The 26,628-nt window shown below is 38.3% G+C and overlaps 1 protein-coding gene across 2 annotated transcripts; it reads right to left on the bottom strand.

Moving 5' to 3' along the window:
* Positions 1-881: 881 nt before the first annotated feature.
* Positions 882-23,223, bottom strand: dnajb6b (DnaJ heat shock protein family (Hsp40) member B6b). 2 transcript variants are annotated; one of them, XM_088322453.1, is made up of 10 exons: positions 22,863-23,223; positions 17,323-17,401; positions 14,941-15,050; positions 14,796-14,864; positions 14,609-14,713; positions 9,786-9,893; positions 9,564-9,714; positions 7,796-7,866; positions 2,989-3,138; positions 882-1,118 (listed from the first exon to the last, which is right to left on the bottom strand). In XM_088322453.1, the coding sequence occupies exons 2-10, from the start codon at positions 17,385-17,387 to the stop codon at positions 994-996; spliced, it is 954 nt and encodes a 317-aa protein (XP_088178579.1). In that variant the 5' UTR covers positions 17,388-17,401; positions 22,863-23,223; the 3' UTR covers positions 882-993. The 2 variants fall into 2 exon arrangements, with proteins under 2 accessions (XP_088178579.1, XP_088178578.1); XM_088322452.1 differs by having other exon boundaries at positions 22,859-23,223.
* Between the last annotated feature and the right edge of the window lie 3,405 nt (positions 23,224-26,628).

The following is a 26,628-nucleotide window of genomic DNA, read 5'->3' on the forward strand; positions in this document are numbered from 1 at the left end:
CACATTTGCTCTCTGCACTATTGTACTTACAGCGTTATTGTTACAGTGTTAATGTTACTGTTTACCTGACTGCCCATTTTGCACATCCGGTTAGCTACTCCTCTTGCACTATCGGCACTATGGTAAAATACTATACGTAGCCATAATACAATACAACTTTTACTTATATCTGTACATTCAAGGAAACTGTGCGGGTCAGATGTATCGACATTTCGTTCTGTATACACGTGTACTAGAATGACAATAAAGTAGATCTGAATCTGAAGATCTGAATCTGAAGTTATTGTCTAACATTTTGTTGCTAATGGTACCCAAAAGCATTAAATGACTGGGAAAAATATGGAAATGCGTTTTGGTCACTAGTCTCCGTAGTTTGCAATCTTGGACATTTTAGCACTCGTCTTGGGCTGCACTACGCATTACAGCGACATTTAGAGGTCAAATAATACACCGTCCCTTTAAAATCTACGTTGTAGCTGTTTAATAAAGATATACTTTGTGCAGTGTTTATCATAATTATGATAAACTAACTAAACTGGGGGTGTCAATTATTAAATATTATATTTCCAAGCAAAAAGTATTAGTTTGGTATCGATACCCCCTTGTATTTACTTGTATTTGACTGACACCAAAATTCCAAGTATCGCCCACGCCTACAAAAAAACAAGTGTCTACAATTCTCTCCGATTGTGCAATACTTCCACCAAGTGGCCATAATATGCAATACATTTCACTTAAATGCCCTTTTATTTTGAAATACTGCTCCCGGGTTGTCAAAACTTAAAATTCACTTTTAATGTATGAATCTGAGCGCATTTATTTCTTTGTAACATTTTATAACAAAATAATCAACTTTTTTTTTTACGCATTCACACCCAAAAACAATAAAATACAGAAAGGGAGGTTTGTTTTTACAAACCCAAATCGCTTTAGGGCACAAAATGTGGGAAAATCCACTTCAAACTTGAGATTTTTTTTTTTTTTAATTTCGGTTTAGAAAAAAGGACCAAACCCTCCGAAGCTGGGGAAGAAAAATCGAGGCGGCGTCGGTGGTGGTGGCCCTCTCCTCCGTCTTGATTCCTTCAGCCACATTTTTTTCCTTTTGGGGTCCGTGTAAACTGAAAAAAGAATAAGTAAAAATGGAGTAAGCGCATTTGAAAATCTGTCCTTTCAATGTAAAGGAAGTGTGTTATCTAGCGCCTCCTAATGGGACAAACATTATTTAAAATAAAATAAAATTGACTTAAGCAAAAACACTCGTTTCTTTTTTATTCAAAATAAGATGAGGATCACCTGCAGGGAGTTGACGTATTCGTCAGCCATCTTATTAATAAGTGTACCCCTCCATCCATTTTCTGCGCCGCTTGTCCTCACTTCTCTATTTACAGTTTTTCCATTTTATTTTTCTTCTTTTTTTCCGTTTACGTTTCTCATTTTTCTTTTCTTCTTTTACCCTCACTTTGTTCTTGTCCTTTGTTCTTGTTTTGTCTCTTTCTTTTTTCCTTTGATCATCTATGTTATTTTCCCTGCTTCTCTTCTATTTTGCTATTTTGTTTGTTATTTTTTTCTTTCTCCTTTCTGTTTTTCCTCTTTTGTTTTTCCTGTTTCATTTTCTACTTCCCTTTTTTGTTCTATTCCCATTTTATCTTTCATTTACAAACGCTGGGCAAAAAAATAAAAGGGAAAAACGGTGCACTTTGGTCACTGAGTCTCCGTGGTTTACATTTTTCCTTGTGCTTTTTAGCCCTTATTTTGTCTCACTACGCAATACGGCGACATAGTCATCAAATATATTACACACTGTTCCTTTAATCCATGTCATTATTCCAGTTGCAAAAGTGTAATTACCATAATGATCATAATTGTGACACATTATTGCCATAAGGAAAATAAGAGTCCTAATGTTTAGATAAGGGGTCTCCAACTCAATTGACTCAGGGGCAGCCGCAGCGAGGGTCTTGTTGAGGTTGGCCACAGTTTAGTTTTATTCAAAGTATTTTGTGCTTTGACTTGGAGTGAACTTCAACAGAGTTAAAGCTTTAACTCAAGAGTGAAAACATTTATTAATCAAAAGTTATACTGTACCTTTAAAATACTTTAACAACTCTAGAAAATAATCCTACTACTCATACGATTTTGTTTTATTGAATTTATTTTGTGCTTTGACTTTGAGTTAACTTTAATGGACTTAAAGCTTTAACTCAAGAGTAAAAAGATTTATCAATCAAAAGTTAAACATGTAAAGACTTAAACAGCTCTAGGAAATATATAAATAATCTTACCACTCACACAATTTGGTTTTAGAAAATTGATTTTGCGGTTTGACTGACGAGTTAAAGATTTAACTCTGTTTAGGTTAACTTAGAGTTCAAAAGCTAAACCTTTAAAGACGTAAACAGCCCTATAAGATAAAAAGCAAAATTTATTAGAGAAAAAAAGAGAAAGGAAATTAAAAATAAAACAAAAAGGAAACAAATGGAAAAAAAAAAATTAAAAAAGTGAAAAATGATTAAAGGGGGGAGAAGATAAGTCAATAAATGAAATGGAAAAAAACAAAACAAGGATTAAAAAGAAACGATAAAATGAAAGAAAAAAAAGGGAAAATTAAAAGAAAAAAGCAATAAGAGAAAAAAAATCAAGAAGAGTCAAAATTCTAAATAAGAAAAAAAGATAGAAATATGTTAAATTAATAGCTTTTATATTTTTTTAGGTTAAAATACATACTTCATGTATTTTTGCTTATTTTTTAAAACCAAGACAGTTTGATTGTTTTACTGCTACATAGTCCCTAATAATACATACTGTCCCTTTAAACTTTCATATTCAGGCACATGCCTCAAACTATCATCTTGTGGGCCTTGATTGGCCCCGAGCCCACGGGTTTGAGACTGCTGGTGTAGATTATGATATGAAACAGGAAAAGAAAAATCTGGTTGATTGACACCTGTCACCTACTCCCGTGTTGCTACCACTTGTCAATCAAATCACCTCTGTTTAGGCTGTGGCTTCCATCCTCCTGTTGTTCGTCCTCCTGGCCGCCTGGGGGCGTCCTAAGAAGGCGCTGCTGCTGGTGCAAACCCGCAATGGGGAGAGGGTTGTGTCTGCGCCGGGGATACTCGTCCTCTTCTGCCGGCACATCTGTCATAGAGAAAACACTTTTGAGAGTTTTATCAAATAGGAGTGGGCTGATCAATCCGAATATTGATATTATAAATACTTAGCATGTACTTGGATCAGAACAATACTATTGTCCTGGGGTTGATACTTCACTCTTCCAATAATTTGCTCGTGTAAACAGTGCAGCACTTCTTTCTCTTACCCAGAGCCCTCAGCCACTCCCTAAATGTATGCCTGGGTGACTGACAGGCACACTTTTTAGCACGTTTCCCTAACTGGCCTGCCACTGAATCCTGCCTGCTAGGCAGGAGAGAGGGCCAATCTATGCCTACCAGAAACTAAAATTGACTCAGGCAAACAAGAAACACAGCGCGTCGTAACATTTTTTTTTACTAACTAGTGGAAAGTACAATGTCAGGTGTCATTTGTGAGAATAAGTAGTCCGCTACAATGGCAACACAACAAATTTACATAAACACGTTAAAAAAGCAGAGCAACCAGCCGCAACCAAAAATCTAAGCATGTTACTGTTCCTGATCAAAAACCTGTGAATCCATCGTTATTATGGCAAGAGTTTGCACTACTATTTTCAAAATATCACAAAACTCAAAGGTATACTAGTTCTAGAGTTGATATTATACAATATTTGTATTTTCCTTACTTTGACTTTCTAAAACAGTTGCAATAGAAATATGTACTGTTAAAGTTTGCAATGTAATATGAAACAATTTTAGTGCTGAAAATCTTTGTTTTGTTTATTCTAACTATAAACTAACTCAATGGGGGAGGGTTAAATTATTCAATGATCCCAACCAAAAAGTATCTGTATCGGATCGATACCACCATGTCGTTACCTACTAAAGTTCCTAGTATCACGCATCCCTATCAACTAGCAAAACCCGCTGTACTTGCAGGAGAGTTCACACTTCATATTCATGCATTCATAATTCACGCGATTATGGTGTAAATAAAATGGATTTTACTTTATTGTTCCCCACAGGTCATTTCCATTTCTATTGAATTAGGCGCAGCGTAGGGGAGAGGGATAAAGGCGCCAGATTACAGCAGCCCAATCTCGCTCATTGTGTTGGGTAATGAAGGAAGCGAGGCGGGGAGAAAGAGGCCAGATGCTCCCCAAGCTCAGTTTGAGCAACAGCTATGAGAGGCCGTTTGAGAACTCATACTTGCTCTCACGTAATACATTGAACTCTCAAACAAGTACAATTATATTCATGCTGCCAGTTATGCCCATGCTCAAACACTACTATACTCTTTCACACAAATACTATAATACCCTCATACTCACACTGCTATGCTTTCACACAGGCACTATACTCTATACCAGGGGTCGGCAACCTATGACACCCGTGCCAGCAGTGGCACGCAAGAGGTTAACCAGTGGCACGCGAGCAAACGGCAAAATAATGTTGTTTTTTTTAAATTTAAAACGCATTCACCTGAAGTTTAGACATTTTCAGTTGCGCACCGTGTTATTTAGAAGCTTTACTTGAAAAGCGCTATATAAATGCAGACCATTTACGTTAGCGCCCCTCTGTGTGTCAGTGCGTGGTTGCGCGGCGCCCCGCAGTGGAGACATCCGTGTTTTAACGCAGCCAACGACACACACAAATGAACGAATCATGACGGATGCTCGAGCGAAAACATCTCGTTTTTTCCAGCCAGCGTGGACAGACGAATGAGGCTTTGTGCAAAAAATGAGCGTGCTGTTTTGTGCATTATGCCTTGAGAGCGTTGTACCTCGCGCATCAAGTGTTAAACGTCATTACGAGACAAAACATGAACAAGAATTCAAGGCGGAGACATTAAAACACGCTGATAAAATACCACCACTGAAGCTATCTGACAAATTGCTCACTGAATAGCAAAGCACGGAAAACAATTTACTGATGGCGAATATTTTAAAGAAGCGTGTGTGTGTGTGTGCATGTGTGGTAAAAAGTTGAAGTTAGAATGGCTACAGGCCTTTCCACATGTTGTTCACATTCGTATTTTAGTTATTTGATGAACAAGAATAGTGGAAGATAAATTGGTCAGTTATACCAGTGTTTTCCCACCAGTGTGCCGGAGCACCCTAGTGTGCCGTGAGACCTTGTCTAGTGTGCCGCTGGAGTTGTATCTTTCCAAGAAATCAGGCCATTATTTAGTATTTTTGTGAAAAAAACGACAGTAATAGAGATTGTGATGTGTGAGAGAGTAGAAAAGTGTGATGGACTGTCTATAGTAGTTTGTGTGAGATATTATAATAGTTTGCATTAGTCTATAGTAGTGTGTGGGGGGATAGAATGCGTATGAAAGCATAGTGTGTGTATAAGAGTATGGTAGTGTGTTTATATAAGAGTATGGTAGTGAGTGAGAGTATAGTAGTGACTTTGCATGAGAGTATAACTGTGTATGTATGAGATTATAATAGTATGTGTGAGTATAGCAATGAATATAGTAATACAGTGGTATTAGAGTATAGTAGCGTGCACAAGAGTGTAGTAGTATATGAGTTTGTGTGTGTGTGTATAGTAGGGGCATGTATGAGAGTATAGTAGTATGTATGAGAGAGAATAGTGTTTGTGCATGGGTTTGACTGTTGTACATGTGTGAGAGTATGTTATAAGAGCAAGCATGATATACTTCTATAATGGCCTCTCCTCAAGCTCAATGTTGCTTTAATTGTTCGCTACCACTGAGAATAAAACTATATTTTCGCTCCACCAAATCAATCAGGTTTTTTACTAGGCGGTTGTCTGGGGGATGAGGAGGTCTCCGACGGGGGCAAGAGGAAATTTAAGCAATCTAATTTGGTGTAATTAACCCGGGCGTTCAGACAAAAGTTCAAGCCAATTCGGCTTGAGAAGCTAAAGATTGACAAAGGGTTTCATTTGGCGCTCTTATCTTTCAGGTAGAGACTTAGAAATAGTTTTAAAAATAATTTGTCGACAATATGTGATCAAGATAAGTAAATAAATACGGAAAACGTGTGTTTCCCTTTTATAAACCGGGACAGTATATAAAAATGAATAAGTCCTAGTCACGCCTGATGAACGCAGCCTTTTGGAGGCGAACAGTGTTAGTATGACACACACAGTCGCCTAACCGCATTATTATTATTACCCAACATTTTGCGAAAAAAGAGGAAAAAATAAAAAATATCAAGAGAATGAGGAAAAAGAGAACGATAAAGAAAAAAAAAATAAGAGAAGGGGGGAGGGAAAAAAAATAAAAGGGATTGTTTTGGGGGGTTCCCAAAGGAGCAAAGTGAGCCTCATGTTACGCAAAATACAAATTTCTCCACATACGACTTTCTTTAAAGCACGTGACATTTAACGTGTTTTTGCTTGAATCAAGTTTTCTCTTCGTCACATCCCGTTAATTCTTTTGTCAGCAAACAGCGAATTCAAGTGGCCACAAGTCGTTAAGACACACTGCCGCATTTTCAAATGTGAATGACAAAAAAAAAAAAAAACTACTAGATACTAGTATTTCGAGTCTACGGCTGATTCATTTTGAAACGAGACTTAGTCTGTGTGTGTACCGTACAGTACATTTATGTTCTGGTAAGTTTGCAACTTCCAGTGTTTAACAAGCACGTTTGTTTTTATAAATATTCCGGAGGTGTACCGTGTTTTGCACGTAAATCAAATATCGTTTTTCAATGTCATATGGTTGGTATTTATTCTCCCTGGCGACTGTCACTTGTCAGCAGTGTCGCTAAGCAACAACGTAGGCGCAATGTCCCCTGCTTCGTACGTATGGAATGTGACACACCTGAGACGCGCCCCCTCCCTTTTCTTATCTTCATCGCTTCCTCCTTGTGTAAATACCGGCGTGCTTTTTCTGGGGTGTATAAACATTTCTCAAATCGTCTGTTAGGAAACATAAAATATGCGTTCATGGACGATAAAAACAACATGCATTCTTTGGAAACGTAGACATCTCCAAACGTCGCTAGATGGGAGTGTTGCTCTGCAAAACATTCCTTTTCCCGTTGTTACCTTTAATCAAGCCAGAATTGTTTTCGGTTGCGTGCCTACAAAGGGTCAAGAAAGCGCAGGCAGGCAGTCAAAAGTGTGATGGCCAAGCAATGAAGGTGAGACACCTGTTCTGAGATGAGAAAATATGTTAGCAGATTAAACACAAACATGACAAGCATCACAATTAAACCAAACCCTGGGCAACGGCGTTCCGGGTGATAACAGGTTTCAGGCAAAAGTGTGAGGGGGAAGAAAACACACAGTGCAACTTGCCACAACTTTATACACAACCACAAAGTTTTATTGAACATTCTCCTCATGGAATGAATTTCTAGTACAAAACATGGCAGTCATGCTGTGGGCGTTTTGGTTTTCAAAAGTCCATTGTTATTGATCACACATGGCGACGAACAGGTTAGCATAGTGGCGTTAGCAAGATTTAAGGCAGGGTTGAGGAACCATTTTTTCTCCTCACAGGTTGCCAGACCCCGACTTAAATCACTTTACATGCTGAACAAAATATTTCAACAAAATAGAAAAATACATCACAGAAAACAACAAAGATGCTGTGTGTGCAACCCAAGGAAGGACAGTAAATAAAGAGGCAACTCCCTCGGTGGTTTGTGCAGCTGGCGCTTTTGGCGGCGGTGCTTTCAGGTGTTTTTTTGTCTATCGGTCTTAGGACTGCTTCTCACCGTTCACCGTCAGCGACTTGAGCTGGCCGTCTTCCTCCACCTCCACGCGCTCTTGTCCGTTCTCCACGATTCTGTGCCAGAATACATCCGTTTGGATCAGGGGTATATAGAAGTATTGCAGCGACAAAGTGAAAACATAGTAATAACACAGTAATAAGTTATTTCAGCCATTCAAACGAAACCGCAAGACCAAGGGATACCAGCATGGTTAGCCCCATAAGAACACCGGAGTGCCCTGTGAACCGGTTATGAAAATAGCTCAGCAAGGAAGGATTCTTGCCATTTTCTAGAAATTTGACTTCTAACTGCCATAAGGAATTATTGACACAATCAGTATCTTTAAATACTTGCTCAATCCTTCCAAAATTCCCTTTGAAATTCCCCTGTAATCTACATATGTAAATCACCCGGTGCCTTCATACAAGCAATTTTAGTGGTTGACCAAGTCGATTTTAACCGTACTTCTGATAATTACAACTTGGTAATGACATAGTAATAACAAGTTTTACAAACACCTATAAAATTGGTAGTTGTATGCGCTAATCAGCAAAAAGGTATCTCTCTGCTTAAAACAGTTTGGTGATCCGTGTTCTAAATTAACTAATTTTATTTAAAACTGTCCATTTCTGCTTCTAACAAGGGGGAGAAAAGCTACTGGACTAGTTTAGGGTTTGATAGCGGCAAAATTAACAGAAGAAAGAGTCAACAAATTTGAACAAAAACCGGCAATTTAATGAACAATGTACAAGACAAACATTGTGATGGACTGTCTATAGTAGTTTAATAACACAAATTAAAGTGAAAGAACACTCTCATTTGGTTTAAGGTGTTGGATAAGAAATCATAAATTTGGTTTATCGTTGTTTACAAACCCTGTTTTAGTTTGATGACTGGTCATCCACTCTAATTTCAGTTGATAACCTAAAATTGTCCAATTGTTCTGCTAGCATGCTGACATAGAACCCGTCGTACAGACTTCGGAGTGGTTAACTGAGCCTATTTTAGACACAATTTTAATAATTACAACCTGGTAATAATACTACGATGAGGAATTTGAGAAATACAAATCGAACGGGTAGCCATATGCCCTAATCAGTAACAGGAACGTATCTCTCAGCTTCAGAATGTTGGTCAACAATTCTTATACTTAAAATTCCTTTATCCCCCCCAAAGCAATGATAGATTCTATAAAATAGCATATCAAGTAGTATTTCTCATCTCGTAGGTCATGACCCAAAAGTGGGTCGCAGACCTGTTTTCAGTGCTTTGGCAAAAATAATGCCAAGGAAGTAAAAACAAACTGAGGGTCATTTAAATTACATTTTTAGGAAATTATCGCCTTCTACTAAAAAGTGAGTTGACACACCCAATTTCACACCATAGGAAAACACAGTATTTGTTAACAAGTGTTGAACATGGCCAAACGGAAACCGTGAGAGACATATGATATGTGGATTTTATTTTCTTGAATACAAGGCCACTGAAGTTATGTGTTTTGGCTTTTATTAAAAATGCAGCTAAAGGGAAAATTATTATTTAAAATTATTTTGGTTTTGGAGGTCATTTTGCTTTTGTTATTTAACATGAAAATATTCTACTATTTCTGGATTAAACTACACAATCCTTTTATTGAATAAGTTTGAGAACTGTATTTTTTTTGAGTCACGGTTTGTAATTTGCATAGGACAGGGAGTTCTTAATTCAGTCCAGTCATCTTTGCCATGCTTTATTATACACTCAAAAAAATGAGTAAAAACTAAATACATACCGCTTGGTGGTAATTTTTCTGCCGTTGATGAACTTTGTGGAAGTGGAAACGGATTTGAAGTTGCCCATTGGTCCTCCGGCGCCTCCGAACGATGACGAGAAGGAGGAAAAACTGCCCCTGCCTCCGCCCATGTCACCAAATGTGTTAAAACCTTCACAGGTCGGGATTGTTAGGTGACAAATAATTAAAATGTGTGCAAGGGGACGACCACCTCCATCGCACCTGAGTCGAACGAAAACCCCCCTAAATCGAAAAGTCCTCCTCCCGTCCGGGTTCGTGTGGACCCCGTGTGGCGAGTGTGCCCGATAAAATCGTTGAATGGGTCGCCAGCTGAAAAAAAAAAAAACACAAAAGCATATCAAACAGGGAGACACAAATAAGCTTGGTTGGAATTAAAACCACAAAAGCAGCAAAAAGTGACCTCTCTTTGGAATGAAAAGCCGAAAAAATTAAGGCCATCCCTGAAGACACCTCAATTTATTTCATCAATTAATGGGCTACACAGGAAATATAAGGCCAACCTGTCACACTGCTGATAAATGAAAGATTTGATACCGAATGACAGCATAAAGGGGCGGTGTGTATTATTTGACCACGAGATGTTGCCCAATTGTAAAGTCAAACCGAAAACGAGTGTTACAAAGCACATAATACAAGATACAGAGACTCAAAGGGACCAAAATGCAACATTTTACTTTCCATTTCTTTGCATAGCCTTTTTGAAGCATTAAGCTACCTGTAACAGCAAGATGGCAGATAATTATGCCAGCATACTTTGTCTAGTTATGTAAAAGAAATACAATTTCTCTACCAATGACTACTTTTAAAAAAGTACAAAGTTTTGTGATTGTTTATGTCTATTGGCGCACCATTTAACACCATATCGTTCCAATGGCAGGCTGTCACACTGTTGGTAAATAGAGTCATGTCTTCATGATGTCACCAGACACGTAAATAATAAATCTCTACTCTTGGGATTCAAGATATGACAATTTCATAATATACTCAACACGGAAAAATCACGAACAGTCTGTAACAAGATAACTGAAAACTATTAAGCCAATAAAACTCACCCAAAAGCCTTAAAATATTCCACTCATGAAACAAATCCCCCAGACATGGCCTGGTTATTATAGTTACAAAAGTCCATCACAGAAAAATGCTAAGAGATACATAAAAAAAAAATCTGCCTAAACACATTCCTGATTCATTTGACGATTAATGTTGTCATATGTGTTTGGCTTCAAAACTGCCCTTTAAAAATAAACAGACGTGCCAGTTGACTTCCTGTATAGCCCTTATTCTGACCTTTCGATTGTCACCAGTAGGGTGGTCCTTAATGGGGGTCGAAATTTTTTTTTTTTGAAATATTGGGCTCTGACCCCCCGCATATGTTCTTATATCGATAAAAACACACTGTGTGCAATTTTGAACAATTTGGATAATATTTAGAGGTAGCTCAACGACTTTGAAATTTCCCAAAATGGTAAAAATTTGGCAATTTTCGAGAAAAAACGGAAATCTTAACCCTATGTGTACGGCGTTTTAGAACATCCAATTTCAGTCCATTGCTTATAATTGTAACACAAGAATAGTTACAAGTAACTTTGTACACTAGGTCTGATATAATGTGCGAAAAATCCTTATTTTTCATACCAAAATTTCAGAGGCCTTGAGCGACCTCTAAATATCCTTTGATTTTGATGAAACTTTGCCTAATTACGTTTTGTATATATTGGAACATATTCAAGGGGTCAGAGCATGAAATTTTAAAAGTCGAAAAATAAGGACCACCCTAGTCACCAGTCTTGGCAAACTCTGTGACAACCTATGAGGCCCTGTATTGAAAAAAAAAAAAAAACAATTCGGCTTCAAAAATCTTTAGCCAAGTAACCAAATTAAACGTGGATTGACACATTGGTTAGTAAATGAAATTTCCAACTCAATTTTGCGATATGTATTGAAATCGGAGCAGAAAATAAATTTGCGCCACATTTTTCTAAGTTGCAAGCTTTTTTTACCGTCCTTAGCCTGTGACAACCTATGGGAAGAGAAGGGGAAAAAAAAAACAAAAAACAAAAAAAAACCTCATGTCCGATTTGGCATCAAAGATCTTTAGCCAACAGTGACCAATTCAACTGTGGATTGACACATTGGTTAGCCAATAAAATTTCCAACGTAAACATGTACACATTTACAGTGTGTATTCAAAGTGAGCTGCAGGTAAACGTGCAAAACTCCAATCGTGATTCATTTTTACGCACCATTATAACCCGCAAGCGTGCACAATCACGGTATCACTTCTTGTAAGAAGAGTCAAACATTTACAACTCTTTTACAATGTCTAAAAATTGGCCAGAGTAAGAAATGAATGAACAGTGGCGCAGTGGTTGGCACGTGTGGCACAGTTCTGAGGTCATAAGATCGAACCTCCTGTGTGGAGTTTGCATGTTCTCCCCGTGCTTGCGTGGGTTTCCTCCCACATTCCAAAAACATGCATGTCAGGTTAATTGGCCGGTCTAAATTGTCCCAAAGTGTGAATGAGCGAATTGTCTCTCCCTGTGTGCCCTGCGACTGGCTGGCAATAGGGTGGTCCTTATTTTTCGACTTTTAAAATTTCATGCTCTGACCCCTTGAATATGTTCCAATATATACAAAACGTAATTAGGCAAAGTTTCATCAAAATCAAAGGATATTTAGAGGTCGCTCAAGGCCTCTGAAATTTTGGTATGAAAAATAAGGATTTTTCGCACATTATATCAGACCTAGTGTACAAAGTTACTTGTAACTTTTCTTGTGTTACAATTATAAGCAATGGACTGAAATTGGATGTTCTAAAACGCCGTACACATAGGGTTAAGATTTCCATTTTTTCTCGAAAATTGCCAAATTTTTACCATTTTGGGAAATTTCAAAGTCGTTGAGCTACCTCTAAATATTATCCAAATTGTTCAAAATTGCACACAGTGTGTTTTTATCGATATAAGAACATATGCGGGGGGTCAGAGCCCAATATTTCAAAAAAAAAAATTTCGACCCCCATTAAGGACCACCCTAGCTGGCAACCAGTTCAGGGTGTCCTCTGCCCACTGCCCGATGATTGCTGGGATGGGCTCCAGCACCCCCGCGACCCTACTGAGGATAAGCGGTGCAGATAATGGATGTATGGATGGAAGAAACAAATGCAAAGTTTTTAGGGCTGTAAACTGGTAGTCTCCACGTGGCCACTTCTGGAAATGCCTGGACATACTATTATAAAAATGTGTAAAATACAATGTTTAGTTTTTCAGATTTTATCAATTTTGACAAGGTACAAGGTAAAGGTTTAAGCTATTGTCTCGCCTGCTTTCCAGCTAAGATGCCCATGCTACAATCATCTGCAGACATTTGATTGCAAAAAGAAATTCAGCCAAAAAAAACCCATTCGATTTCTGTGTGTTCCAACTCAGATTACTCAATGTACGTAGCACTTGCAGTAATTATTTGCGTTTGGGGAAAAAAACTAGACTGTTACCTTTCAAACAAGAGCAAAACTGTCCATATTCTCCCAACGGTTTAAGAAAAGCATTCAATTTTACTTTGGGTTCGTTGTGCATTGGAATTTTAGGAGAATCTTACAAGAAGATTAAGGGGTTAAATTAACATGGTTTTTTTCTTAAAAGAGTTGTACTGATTTTGGAACTTTTTTACACACGGCCGTCACCTTGTAGGCTTTATTAATTATTGCAGGCTCTTTAAAGTTCCTTAGGACTTGCGTGAACCATGCAAAGAAAATCTTTTTTCATCTTTTTTCGGGTTTGAGTTGGTGTTTGGACTGTATTTGAAGAAGGCCTCTTACTCTCACCATTTTCATGCAACACTAACAAATAGAAACTAAAGGCAGTTATAAACATGAAATCACTCTCCAGCACCCCCTTTATCTCAATTCCTCCTGATGTGTTCCGCCCTGAACAGCTTTGTAGTATTTAATGGGGAAAATAATGGACTACACGGGAAAGTACTTTCTACTTTTTGGAGACTCCTATGTATTTTTACAACTAGGTGCTAAATGAAACACACTGGGCTGATTTAAGAAGTGCTTGTAGTATAAAGAAAAGCTCAAAATAGGTCAATACAGTAATCCCTCAGTTATTGCGGTTAATGGGGACCAAAACACCCGCGAAAAGTGAAAATCCGCGAAGTAGCGACGCCCCTTCCAAAATGCTTTAAAAAAAAATAATAATAATATTTTTTTTTTATTATTTTATTTTATTATTTATTATTATTATTTAGACCTGCGAAGCTCTGAACCCGCGAACGTGGAACCACGAAGTAGCGACGCCCCTTCAAAAACGCTTAGAAAAAAAAAATACATTTAAAAAAAAAAAATGATTTTATTTTATTATTATTATTAATATTATTGAGACCTGCAAAGCTCTGAACCCGCGAACGTGGAACCACGAAGTAGCGACGCCCCTTCAAAAATGCTTTTTTTTTTTTTTTTTTTAACGATTTTAATTAATTATTATTAGTTTTTAAACCCGCGAAGCTCTGAACCCGCGAACGTCAAACCGCGAAGTAGCGAGGGCCCACTGTAAATCCAAATAATTTGACTCATCCGTCAATTTCAAAATGGAGGATTTTAAATTTGGGATTTACGATGTAAGCAACTGTATTTTGGCCTTTGAGGCAAGTTAGCCCCAAACTATGAATAGCTATTTGATTTTTGGTCCAGGACAGTTAAATTTATAACCAATAAGACCTTCTTTAAATAAATGTGCATTGCCTGGAGAGTTTATCGTCTAAACTGATTAAAATTCTTAATTATCTAGAAAATTGTTTTTACTCATAATTCCAATTCCTGTTTACATTTACTCTTAACACATTAATAAACATTAAGCGTGACAGTGTTTTTCCCCGTGCACTTTCATGCACGGGCTATTTTGGCCAGCATTCCAGCCAGATGATGTCGAAGCTCTCGTTGGTCCCGCTCTCCATATTTAGAGCTGGGAGCACACATGCCTTCCACGCGACCAGCCTCCTCCTTTCAAATCTCACGGGCTCACCGAATAAATCTGCAAAGGGATCCCTGTCCCCGAACAGTTCCCGGAAGACGTCCTCTGGGTTTTTGAACGTGAATCCGAAGCTGCCAAAGTGATTGTTGTGGGCTCCTGTGCGGGGAATTTGAAAAAAATATTGATTGATAAAAGCACAAGTGAGCTATTATTGTCCTATATGTCTTCATCTCCTTACCTCCTCCTCCACCTCCTCCAGCAGCCAAGCCTTCTTTCCCGTATTTGTCATATATATTTCTCTTACTTTCTATAATGGATCAAAACAAAGACAGAAAACGTGTGAAAATAATTTAAATTTGCTTTGGAGTAATCTTTCTCCTTACCATCCGAAAGCACCTCATAAGCCTCGGCCAACTCTTTGAACATTTTCTCGGCCTCCACTTTGTTTTCGGGGTTCTTGTCTGGATGCCACTTAAGCGCCAGTTTTCTGTACCTGGAACAAACCATAAACACGCATTAAAGATGCAAGAAAATATGAAACGGGCGGAATTTGTGAACAATTTGTATCACCACAGACATATTTCCCTTTTGTGTCACTTTTCAACCTTTGCCAAGTTAAGTGGGCGGACATATTTAAGGGATTACAGTGAAATGTTTCTGCCAAAAACGACCAAAAGAGCATTTATTGGTTCCGGGCAAAAGAAAAGAACTAAACAAAAAGGAGCTCTGGCGAGCTTTTACCTAGACATGTTCTCCAAAATTCGTGCTCCTACGTTTTTTATTAGCGGCTAACAATATTTTACTTATGATTATATGCTAACACTATAGCGCTAACTTAAACAACAGTTGAGACATGTATAATCGTAAACATGTACTTTGTGTGAGGCAGTCATTCACTCTGTCTCCAAAGTCCGTTAGCTAGCACTAAGCTATATTATCATTATTTTACTAGGGCAAATAGTGTGACTCCTTCGTGGCACTACACTGCATTCACTACCGCACTAACATCATCACCATTTATCACCTTCTCCAGTTTTCTTGTGATTCCTTCGTTGCATTACACTGCATCCACTACCGCACTAACATCATCACCGTTTATCACCTTCTCCAGTTTTCTTGTGATTCCTTTGTTGCATTACACTGCATCCACTACCGCACTAACATCATCACCATTTATCACTTTGTCCAGTTTTCTTGCGATTCCCTCGTTGCATTACAGCATTAGCTTTAGGGCGGCATTAGCTCAGGAGGTAGAGCGCTCGTCTTGGGATCAAGAGATCACAGGTTCGATTCCCGGCTCCTCCATGTTATTTGTCAAAGTGTCCTTGGCTAAGACACTGAATCCCTAATGCCCCCAATAAGCAGGTTGGCGCCTTGCATGGATGCACGGCGGCTATTGGTGTGTGAATGGGTAAGTGTGAAGCACATTGTAAAACGCTTTGGGAAGTCTTCATTGACTTGAAAAGCGCTAAATAAATGCACACCATTTACCATTTATTACACTGCATCCACTACCGCACTAACATCATCACCAATTATCATCTACTCCAGTTTTCTTGTCACTATAAACTATTTTGTTGTATTACACTGCGACAACCACTGCACCATAATCACCAATTCCTACTTAGTCCAGTTTTCTTGTCACTATTTACTCTCCTGTCCATTGAGGGATAAAATGCCACCAAAAATATGTAGTTAAAGGGACACTATGTATTATTTGACCACAAGATGTTGCCATATTGTGTTGTGCAACCAAAACTAAACTGAACGTACACAAAAAACCCAAGGAAGAATACATACAACAGATATTTAAAGTCACCAAACCACAACATTTCTTGTAGAGATCTCAGAAATCCTTTGTGGATACCCATAGCAGCAAGACGGCGAACAATCATGTCAGCCATTTCTTTACAAAAAGATTACTTTTTAAAAATGCATGAATATGATTTAGCTAATTATTCAAATTACATTGTTTTGTATAACAAAGGCTTTTCTTAACATACCAAAATATTCACACAATCCCTTTAAAGAAGGGGTCTCAAACTCAATTGACTTGCAGGCCACTGAAGCTAGAATCCAGGTGATGTTGGGCAAAACAGGGTTTTCCACAAAAACAGCAGAGATAAAAACATTCTGCTGCTCTTAAAGGGACAGCGATTTATATTTGTCCACTAGATGTCGCTGTAATGTGTAGTGCAATCAAAAAAAGGTCCAAAGAAGACTACAAACCATGGAGACTAACAGTGAGCAAAAAGCACCCTTTTTCGGCCTTTCTCAGAGAAAGACAAAAAGGACAATATATATATTTCTAAAAATAATACAAATAGTGAAGAATAAGAAAAATAGGCAAAACAGCAAACAGGAATAAAAAGCAGGGGAAAAGAAAGAAAAAAAGGAAGGAAAAAAGAACTTAAAGAAAAAAAAAGACAAAACACTGCAATTTTCTTTTCTTTTAACTTTTATTTTCCTATTTCGCTTCTTTTCAAAAATAATTGAGTCCTCCTTATTTTGCCTTCTACCGTTGTGCTTTAGCACTCGTTTTCGGTGGCACGACAGAATACAGCGACATCTAGTTGGAAAATAATACACACACTGTCCCTTTAACTTTCATTTCAAGGCGGGGCCCACAAACTACTATCCTGGGGGTTGCGAGTTTGAGACCCCTGCTATACAGAAAGGGGAAAGCCAGATTGTGCAGTTTGTAATTTTTTTGTTATAAGTAACCACATTCAAGAGATTAGTTTTTTATTCTGGAACATACTTACGCTTTTTTGATGTCAGCTTGCGTGGCATTTTTTTGAAGACCCAGTACTTTGTAGTACTCCACCATGGCTCACTTGGTTCCTGTACCAAGAGACAAGCGGAAATTACACGTGATGCATTTAACAGCCTTCCGTGAGCCCCCCGGGGCTGTCAAAAATAAATAAATCTTTCCGTAGAACATCACCAAGAATGAGGCATGTTTGGCAAGTCGGAACAGGTCTCACGTTTTCACTCAGGCAAACAAAGAGAGAAGGATGTCATAATAACAAAGCTTAGGTAGTCTTTCAATCGAGTTAGTTTATCCAATTGTTTGTTTGCAGAATTGTCTGCTTCAGAGAGTGATTGAATAACTTAGGTTGGGGAAAGTATGAGCCACGCACGGCCTGTCAGGTTTTTTAAAACGGTCCGCCGAACGAAAACGGTCAAAATGTAATGATATGTTGGATATCCTTACTTTCAAATGTATTTATACTAGTACATAATTTTTATTTATATATCGGATTTGAGTATCGGTATACAAAAAAGGGAAACTTTATCCATTCCCAGCCTGGCCAAAACCCACTCTCCCCTTAACCCTCACCCACAAATTCAATAACCCAATGCATTTGCCCACCACCTTACTATCTTCTTGTGGGCTCAAAGGGGGTGGCGGGGATACCTGTTTCCAGTTTTCTGTCAACTAGCAGGATTAGAAAACAAAGATTTGCTCTTTTTTTTACCCACCCCCTTGAAAAACCTCAATACGGTATATTATTTTAGAATTTTAGCTCTTAAGAACAAGAAATATACTATTCCCAAAAAAACTAGACCCCCCCAAAAAAAACATGTCTTCGTTGTTGACCTTTCAGAAATAGCCCGACGATGTCTTATTCGGCGTCCAGCTAACTGACGGTAAAGATACACGTCGTTGTCATAGTGACGGGACACACAACAAAGTGGAGTGGGACTGTTTACACTGCGCCGTCCGTCGGATCCTGTTTTGCTCTTCGCTATTTATAACGGTGGCCTTTGCGGTTACTGTGTTTGTGTTAGGACTCTTTTGGGGGAGGGGGGATTTTGGCAACATTGTCCTTTGGATAATTTGATTGGTGCTCGCTTTAAATACATCTTTGAATTACATAGCGGCCACCTTCTAAGTTTTCACCATATTTTATGTTTTTTTTTATATCATTTCAAATTGTGTTAAGCATTTTTTGTATGAGAAGAAAATAATAATAAAAAATTGTTTTGTTAGACCGATCTTGTCCTGCCAATTTCAGCTCTATTCTGTATTGTCTTGGTCACTGGTAGCACTGCTTTAAGTAAATGAGCACTTTGTGTTTAGAAGTTTAATTATCGCCTGATAAAGGGAATATAAAAATCCGTGTTTTTTTCAAAAGGCATTCAACGTTTCATTCATCATCAGATACACCAAAATGTTGTTTCCCCTCATCGTGCTTTTTAGCGTTTTATTTTTATCTTTCAGGACAACTTTCAGTTTTCTGCATTCTCAACATTGTTTCTTGATAACGTCAACAAAAATAGTGTGTTAAAGAGATCAAATATGCCTTTTCATATGTCATCTACAGACTTACTTACAAAGGAGATATGTTTCGGACATGGTTCATAAGTGAAATTTGTTAGTTGCTTCAGTGCTATATTTTGTATGTTTAAGGTTTATATATGTTTAAGGCTTGTATAAGTAACCTGCATTGTTTTGTACTAAAAGAGAAACATTTCGTAAAATAATACGCACTATATATATAAATTAAGCTTAACTTACTTTTGGAAGATGATCTTCAAGAGTTAGGGTACTTTCTCCTCCGTGTTAGAAAGTGGCCGAAAAAAAGCGATCGAACCATTTTCTCAACCGCATCAAGCTTTATTATTCCACTTTCATTTCAAAAGAAATAGCTCGCCTCTTCTTTACGCTTTACACCAACCATATTGAATGGATGCACAAGCTAGTAAACAATAAAATGTCAAAAGTTCTTAAGTGTGCTGGAGATACAGTATAGAATGTTTAGACACAAACTAGGAAGAGGAAACGGATTTCTTCTTCCAGGTGGATGCTGGGTGACCTCTCACAGACCCACACGCCAGAAGCACTACATTGCTGTCCTGTACTCGGAAAAAGGTGCACACAATACAAAATCTAACTTTCACTTATATCTGGATGATTTTCAACATCCCGAAAAAAGACGTAAGTCAAACGGTCGTGAGCAGGGGAGCTTCTGTATATCACTGGTATTCGAGAGTTTAGGATTCGGCAAGCTCACTGCTGTGATCCAAGTTTGATTCCTATTGCATCCCATGTTTTGCGATTGTGGTCAACGATATTTTTTGACTGATCAATCACGGCAAAAAAGGGCGGGCTCACTTCGAATTATCTTTTTAGTTTAAAAATGATGCGCATTATACAGGAAGGAATACTATAAATGTCTGTTAATAATGTAAATGAAACACGTAAAATTCGTATCCAGTAACATGCCTGTTAATTATTTATCTTGTTTGGTTTTACATTTTTTAATGATTTTCAAAATGGGAATAAAAAAAATAAGAATGTATTTTTTTTGGGCAGGCATTTCAAGTTTTTGTTTTTAAAGCCAAATTTTCATTTCAATGCAGCCCTACTTTTCTTTTGTTTTGTTTTTTATTGGCTGAAATGGAGAATAAGGACAAGTGCCTGCAGAGAATAGCTGGATTAGTTCCACAGCCTAAATTGTGTTCTTACTTTTCATCGCATTTATCGGGTGAGCTTTCCTTCTGCTCGATGGCAACTTAAGATGTGGGGAAATCAATAGTGCGATGCTTGAGGCATCTCGAAATGTCATTTGATTGGATTGTGCCGAAAAACGACCGGAAAGCAAAATGGGTATCAGTTAGGTTTCCACAAGGACGCACGCAGCATAAAAGCAGAATAAAAGGAGAATGGCCTCATTCAGAAGGCCACGTGACCAGCAGCAGAGGCGGTTGAAAGGAAAGGGTTGTCGACAACGCCTGTTTGCTAATGGCTATCTTATCTTACTAATGATTCACTAAAATTGTGAGAATGCATCATATTAATAAGCAAAATATGTTTTTGGGGATCATAATTATATCAAAACTTGCATAAAAAGGACTGCTTTGATTTTAGTGATAACTCACTCAAAAAGCTTTATAAATGGAGCAATAAAGATATCTATAACTTTTTAATTATTTTGGGGCTGTGACTGTTCCTCAGTTAGTAGAAAAAAATAATTATTTCCATTTTTAACCTTTGTAAATTTTCAACTAGCTTCAACCTCTACATGAATGCTTTAAACTTTCCCAACTTGGTTAGTGAGTTGACTTTTGACACCCAATTTCCAAAATGTAAAGAAAAGCAAAAAATTAAAAAAATAAACTACCGTATTTTGGGGATTATAAAGGCAGACCATATTATAAAGTGCCGCTACAAAAATAAGTCATTTTGCCCAAAAAATGTTATATATAAGGCGCACCAAATCATGAAGAGCATCTACAAAAATGGTCTTCTGTAAATCTAGATTATAAGTAACAGGAAATCAAAACTGCTGAAGAAGGTACAGGGTTCGTACACCTTTTCAAGGCCAAATTCAAGCACTTTTAAAGGAATTTCAAAGACAATTTCTCCAGTACCATTAAAAGAACAGAAAAATCAGATGTTAATCATTTAATTTGCAGAGCCACAAATATATCTGCGATTTGCATATGCTATCTTTAATCTTAAAGGGACAGTGTGTTATATTTAGTGCTTCTAACGGTTCAAAAACTTTCATTCAGTAAAAAAAAGAAAAGAAAATATTTGAATACAGACGCTGCCCAACTTACGAACAAGATAGGTTCCGGACGATCGTTCGTAAGTTGATTCCGTGTTATATTTTGTATGGAATGCATGTTTATGGAATATACAGGTAAGTTTAAGGCCTGTATGAGTAGCCTCTATTGTTTTGAAACTGAAAACTAAACGTTTAATAAAATAATATGCTCGTTACAATGCAGGCTGAATGATAAAGCATAGTACTGAAAAACACATGACATTCTCTGGTCAGTGCAGCCCTTTGAGACTCCTTGTGATTAAGGGCTATACAAATAGACATTATTTGACTTGACTATAAAGATAAATAAAGATAAGTTTAATAGCTAGGCGACTTCCTCCTCCATGGTAAAAGTGGATGAAAAAAAGCAATCCAACCATTTTCTCAACCGCATCAAGCTTTCTTATTCCACTTTCATTTCAAAAGAAACGCCTCACAACTTCTTTACACCAACCATTTTGAATGAATAAACGATATATTAAACCAGTGATTTTCAACCACTGTGCCGCGAGATCGTCAGGTGTGCCGTGAGAAATTATCCATTGTCACTTTTTAAAATTTAATATTTGATAATACATTTATGAATCATTTTCTGCAAACATTAAGTGTCTGATCTGTGAAAACTGGGAGTAATATAAATAAGTCATTTTATAACATTTTTGGTTAGTGGTGTGCCGCAAAATTTTTCCAATGTAGGAAAACGTGCCCTGGCTCAAAAAAGGTTGAAAACACTGTATTAATCAATAAAAATGTCAAAATTCTAAGCACGCTAAAGATACAGTGCAATGTGTTTACACATGAACCAGGAAGTAGAAGTTGTATTTCTTCGGGGTGGATGCTGGGTGACCTCTCACAGCGCCACACGGCGGAAAGAAGCACTAAAGTACTGTCCTCTACTTGGAAAAGGTGCACACAATACAAAATCTAAATTACAGCAATGGCCGGATATTCTTCGACATCACGAAAAAAATGATCGTATGTACCGTTTTGCGTAAGTCGAATATTCGTAAGTAGGGGAGCGTCTGTACTAGCCCAAAATACCTTAATCAACATACCAATGTAATTTTAAAAAAAAATCAAAAGTCGAGAATTTTTTTTTTTTTGTGGAATCTCTGCTTTAGGTCACCGCCATGCTTGTCTGGCAACTTGCTGCTATGTTGTGCTCTGTGGCACTGGATTTCATTCGAATTAAACAATATAGTGCCATCTAGTGGTCAAATGTTACACACTGGTGCTTTGAATCTACATTAAAGTTTAGTAAAATTATAACTATCATTTGTTTTAAATCTTCTCCTATTGTCACTTCGATATTGTGACGTCATCCGACCGTGACAACAGCAAAGTCTCTAAGGTAAAACGCGTGATTTGTGGGAAAATTCAAGTGGAAAATTACTGTAACTTTATCAGATTAAAAAAAAAAAAACCTCAAAACCCTTTGAAGGACTAATTAAGACTTTTTCATGAGTCTATAGGGAACACCTGGACACGTCACAGAATAAACAATAAAATAAAGGAAAATTTAAGAAAAATAGTGACTAGTGTTTGGAAGTCGACTTACTCAAGATGTTCCACTTGAATATTGAATAATGTATGAACTTATATTCCGTTTCTATATTTGAGTTAGTAATATATTTAGCTCAAACGGTTCCTCAAATTTGGTAGCTAGCCACGTGTGGAAGAATGCACCCAATTATGACAAAGTGACTTCAATAACAGCTTTTGTAGTTAAATGTTCACTCACTTGCCTGTTTGTAAAAACTTGTCCCGGCGATTGGGATTTATTGTAGCCGCTTTAGCTCTTCCTTGCAACGGCGAACGGCAGTCGATGACACCGGGGGGGGCTGCTGGTGATCCTCCGCCTGAGCAACCGCAAATGTGCTGCTGCCGTTGCGTTTACCAGCCGTCGGAAATTAGGCAGAAACCCTCCCAAATTAGATAAGTTGCTTTCACCCAACAGAGATATATCACAAAAAAATACTATTTTCTCAACTCTAAAAACATCAGCTTAAATTGTCTTTTCTTTATGTTCACTCAGTGCCGCCTCTTTGTAGGATCACAAGCATATGCGTTTATTACGAGGTGCACGCGAAGGGGGCAAGCCTTCAGCGTGGACGGAGCTTTTGGCACATCCGTGTTACGTAAAATCAATGACGTCATAAAAGCCTATCGCGTCATGATTCAATACAAAAACACACTTCTGAGCTTCAACAAAAAGAAATAAATCAAAGTACTTCACAGTCCGCTTTTTCTACACGGGTTTGAGTTTATTTGCGCCACCTGTGGAGTAACGGGGGACATAAACGACCCGAGTTCATTGATTTAAAGGACAAGCTTCCACTATTTGTACTACTTACTGGACTTGTATATACACACCAACACTAGCGCTTTAGACGTAAAATTACCACTTTTCACACCCTTCAAAACGCCTACTGATTAGGAAAAAGAACTACCACTTTTTCAAATTAAAACAACAAAATCCTGGCTCAAGTTTATTTGATAGCATTTTACTACACACCTGTCAACCTCCACGGCTCCATGCCCTTACAAACTGCCGTATTTTCCCTTACAAAATACAAAAAAAAAAATCTTACAGCATATTTTTTTTCAAACGTGTTTATGTAGTTTAACATGTTATATTGTACATGTGTTTTGTTATATCAGCACGGCGACGCATTGGTTAGCGCATGTGAGGCACAGTTCTGAGGTCATGAGATCGAACCTCCTGTGTGGTGTTTGCATGTTCTCCCCGTGCTTGTGTGGGTTTCCTCCGGTCACTCCTGTTTCCTCCTACATTCCAGAAAGATGCGTTTCAGGTTAATTGGCTGGTCCAAATTGTCCCTAGGTGTGAATGAGTGAGTGAGTTGTCTGTCCCTGTGTGCCCTGCAACTGGCTGGCAACCAGTTCAGGGTGTCCCCTGCCAACTGCCCGAAGATAGCTGGGATGGGCTCCAGTATCCCCGCGACCTTACTGAGGATAAGCGGTGCAGATGATGGATGGATGGATATATATGATACATTTTGTTGTGAGATACTGAGTTGCTCGACATTAATGAGGTTTATTATAAAAAAATTAAGTAGCTTGGACGTTCACTGTAGAAGGAAAAAATACATGCAAATATATTTAAGCAGAATAATACATTTTCTTATTCAAATTATGAATTCATTTTCTGCATTGAATTATTGTTGGTAATATACTGATTAAACGGATAACCACATTTTCATTTTCTCCATTTATACTTCTTTTTTTTCCTAACGTCTTTATAAAACATAATAAGTCGTAATATAATGCATCAAAGCAAGTAAGCCATTCGAGAGCCGGCTCTCTTTAATGAGTTGAGCCGAAAAAGCCGGTCCTCTAAAAAGAGACGGACTTCCTTTCACTACACAACTACGACATGAAATCCGAGGCGGCAGACGCATGCACACAGTAACATCAAACCGCTCGCAACGAAAGAAAAACTATACTGAGATAGAGGCTACCGCGGCGAACTCGTTTGACTTGATTGATTTGCCGTTTCATGATAGTTGGTGTATACCGGATGGTACCCATCATTGACAAATTTGCATTTTTCCGTACAGATTTTCTTGTACATCGTACGCGTCTTAAAATGCATAATAAACGTACTTTGTATGGCAAAAATGTACAGGTTGACAGGTATGTTACTCTCATCTCATCTCATTAGCTGCAGCGCTTATCCCCAGTAGGGTCGCTGGGGTGCTGGAGCCCATCCCAGCAATCATCGGGCAGTGGGCAGGGGACACCCTGAACTGGTTGCCAGCCAATCGCAGGGCACACAGGGACAGACAACTCATTCGCTCTTTCACACCTAGGGACAATTTGGACCGGCCAATCCACCTGAAATGCATGTCTTTGGAATGTGGGAGGAAACCGGAGTGCCTGGAGGAAACCCACGCAAGCACGGGGAGAACTATTCGGTTGATTTACTACTTGATTTTGTATTACAGATTTATTCTATTTGGTATAGTATTTTTGTCTACAGAGCTTTATTTGAAGTGAGACCAAGTCTTTGTGCGTGAATAAGCCGCTTCAATTATCACAGTTGACTTCCATCCATCCATCCATCCACTATCTGCACCACTTATCCTCAGTAGGGTCGCAGGGGTGGGCAGTGGGCAGGGGACACCCTGAACTGGTTGCCAACCAGTCGCAACGCACACAGAGACAGACAAGTCAGTCGCTCATTCACACCTAGGGACAATTTGGACCGGCCAATTAACCTGACATGAGTGTTTTTGGATTGTGGGAGGAAACCGGAGGAAACCCACGCAAGCATGGGGAAAACATGCAAACTCCACACAGGAAGGTTCAATCTCATGACCTCAGAACGGTGTCGCACACGCGCTAACCACTGTGCTGCCGTGCCGCCCTGCATTTGACTTGTTTTGGTAAAAGTTTGCCACTTCCGGTTTTAAACACACATACGTTGCTTTTTTTAAATATTCTGGAGACTGTTTTTTGCACATAAAATAAAGCTCGTAATAGAATCTGCAGCGTTTTAATGTCAAATGTTTGTCATATATGTACAGTAGCAAAGTTCATGTCACCTCTGTAGCTTTTTATGGATTGAGAAAAATGAAATGAATGGCCAATTCGTGACCCATTAGTATTTTCAATAATGCACGTTTATATGATAGTGTATGTTGTTTGCTTATTATTTATATCAACATGTATATCTTAAAGAATTGTGTTTTTTACCACTGGGAAGCACCAAATAATACACAGTATTCCTTTAGTTAAAGAACCACCTCGGATCAAGAAATAAAACAAATAAGGCAGTGGCAATATATTCCTTGATATATATGATAATAAGAATGCTTGAAACAATTCTCACATTGATCTCCGATGTAAAATGAAGGTCATTCAGTGGCGGTTCTACTTAATTACTCCATAGGGCGAGACATTTGCCAAGCGATGCCCATCCTCATACTGTCTCTCACGTCAAGCTGTCAAGGCTAGATTAATTCACCTGAGTGAACTTCTAATCGATTTTGATTTAAATATTTTATTCATTTCACACGAATCGGGGAAAATGCGAGGTTATGAATAGTGTGTGTTATTTGGAAGACGGGAAATCTAGTAATGGAGTAAATCCTCCCCCTTTGGGCCGTTCATTTTGGTAGACCCAGTCAGAGGTGAACTGTCCCCCAGCCACCTCTCTCCTACTGAGTGTCAGTCTCTCTGCATACCTTTGCAGCAAGCATGGGTGTCAAAGCTGCATGAAGGAGCCCCCGCTTGACAAGAGGCAAAGTAGTATGTTGTTAGATCATACAAAACCGCTTTGCAGCGCACATTTATTTTCTTTTTTTTTGGGAAGCTATCGTGCCGGTGGCACAACACCGGCCCCCATGTGTCACGGTACAAACGGCGCCCAGCCTCGCCCGTGCTCTTGTCGTTAGGGCCGATAAGAGCTCGTAAATGGCAATTTGCCTGGAGCTATAATGTAAGACATTAGGTGACACGAGTTCTAATCTCAACAAATGTGATTCTCAT

This window comes from Urocampus carinirostris, chromosome 18 (genome assembly GCF_059441175.1).
Source record: "Urocampus carinirostris isolate Australia breed hairy pipefish chromosome 18, RoL_Ucar_1.0, whole genome shotgun sequence".
Classification (NCBI taxonomy): Eukaryota; Metazoa; Chordata; class Actinopteri; order Syngnathiformes; family Syngnathidae; genus Urocampus; species Urocampus carinirostris.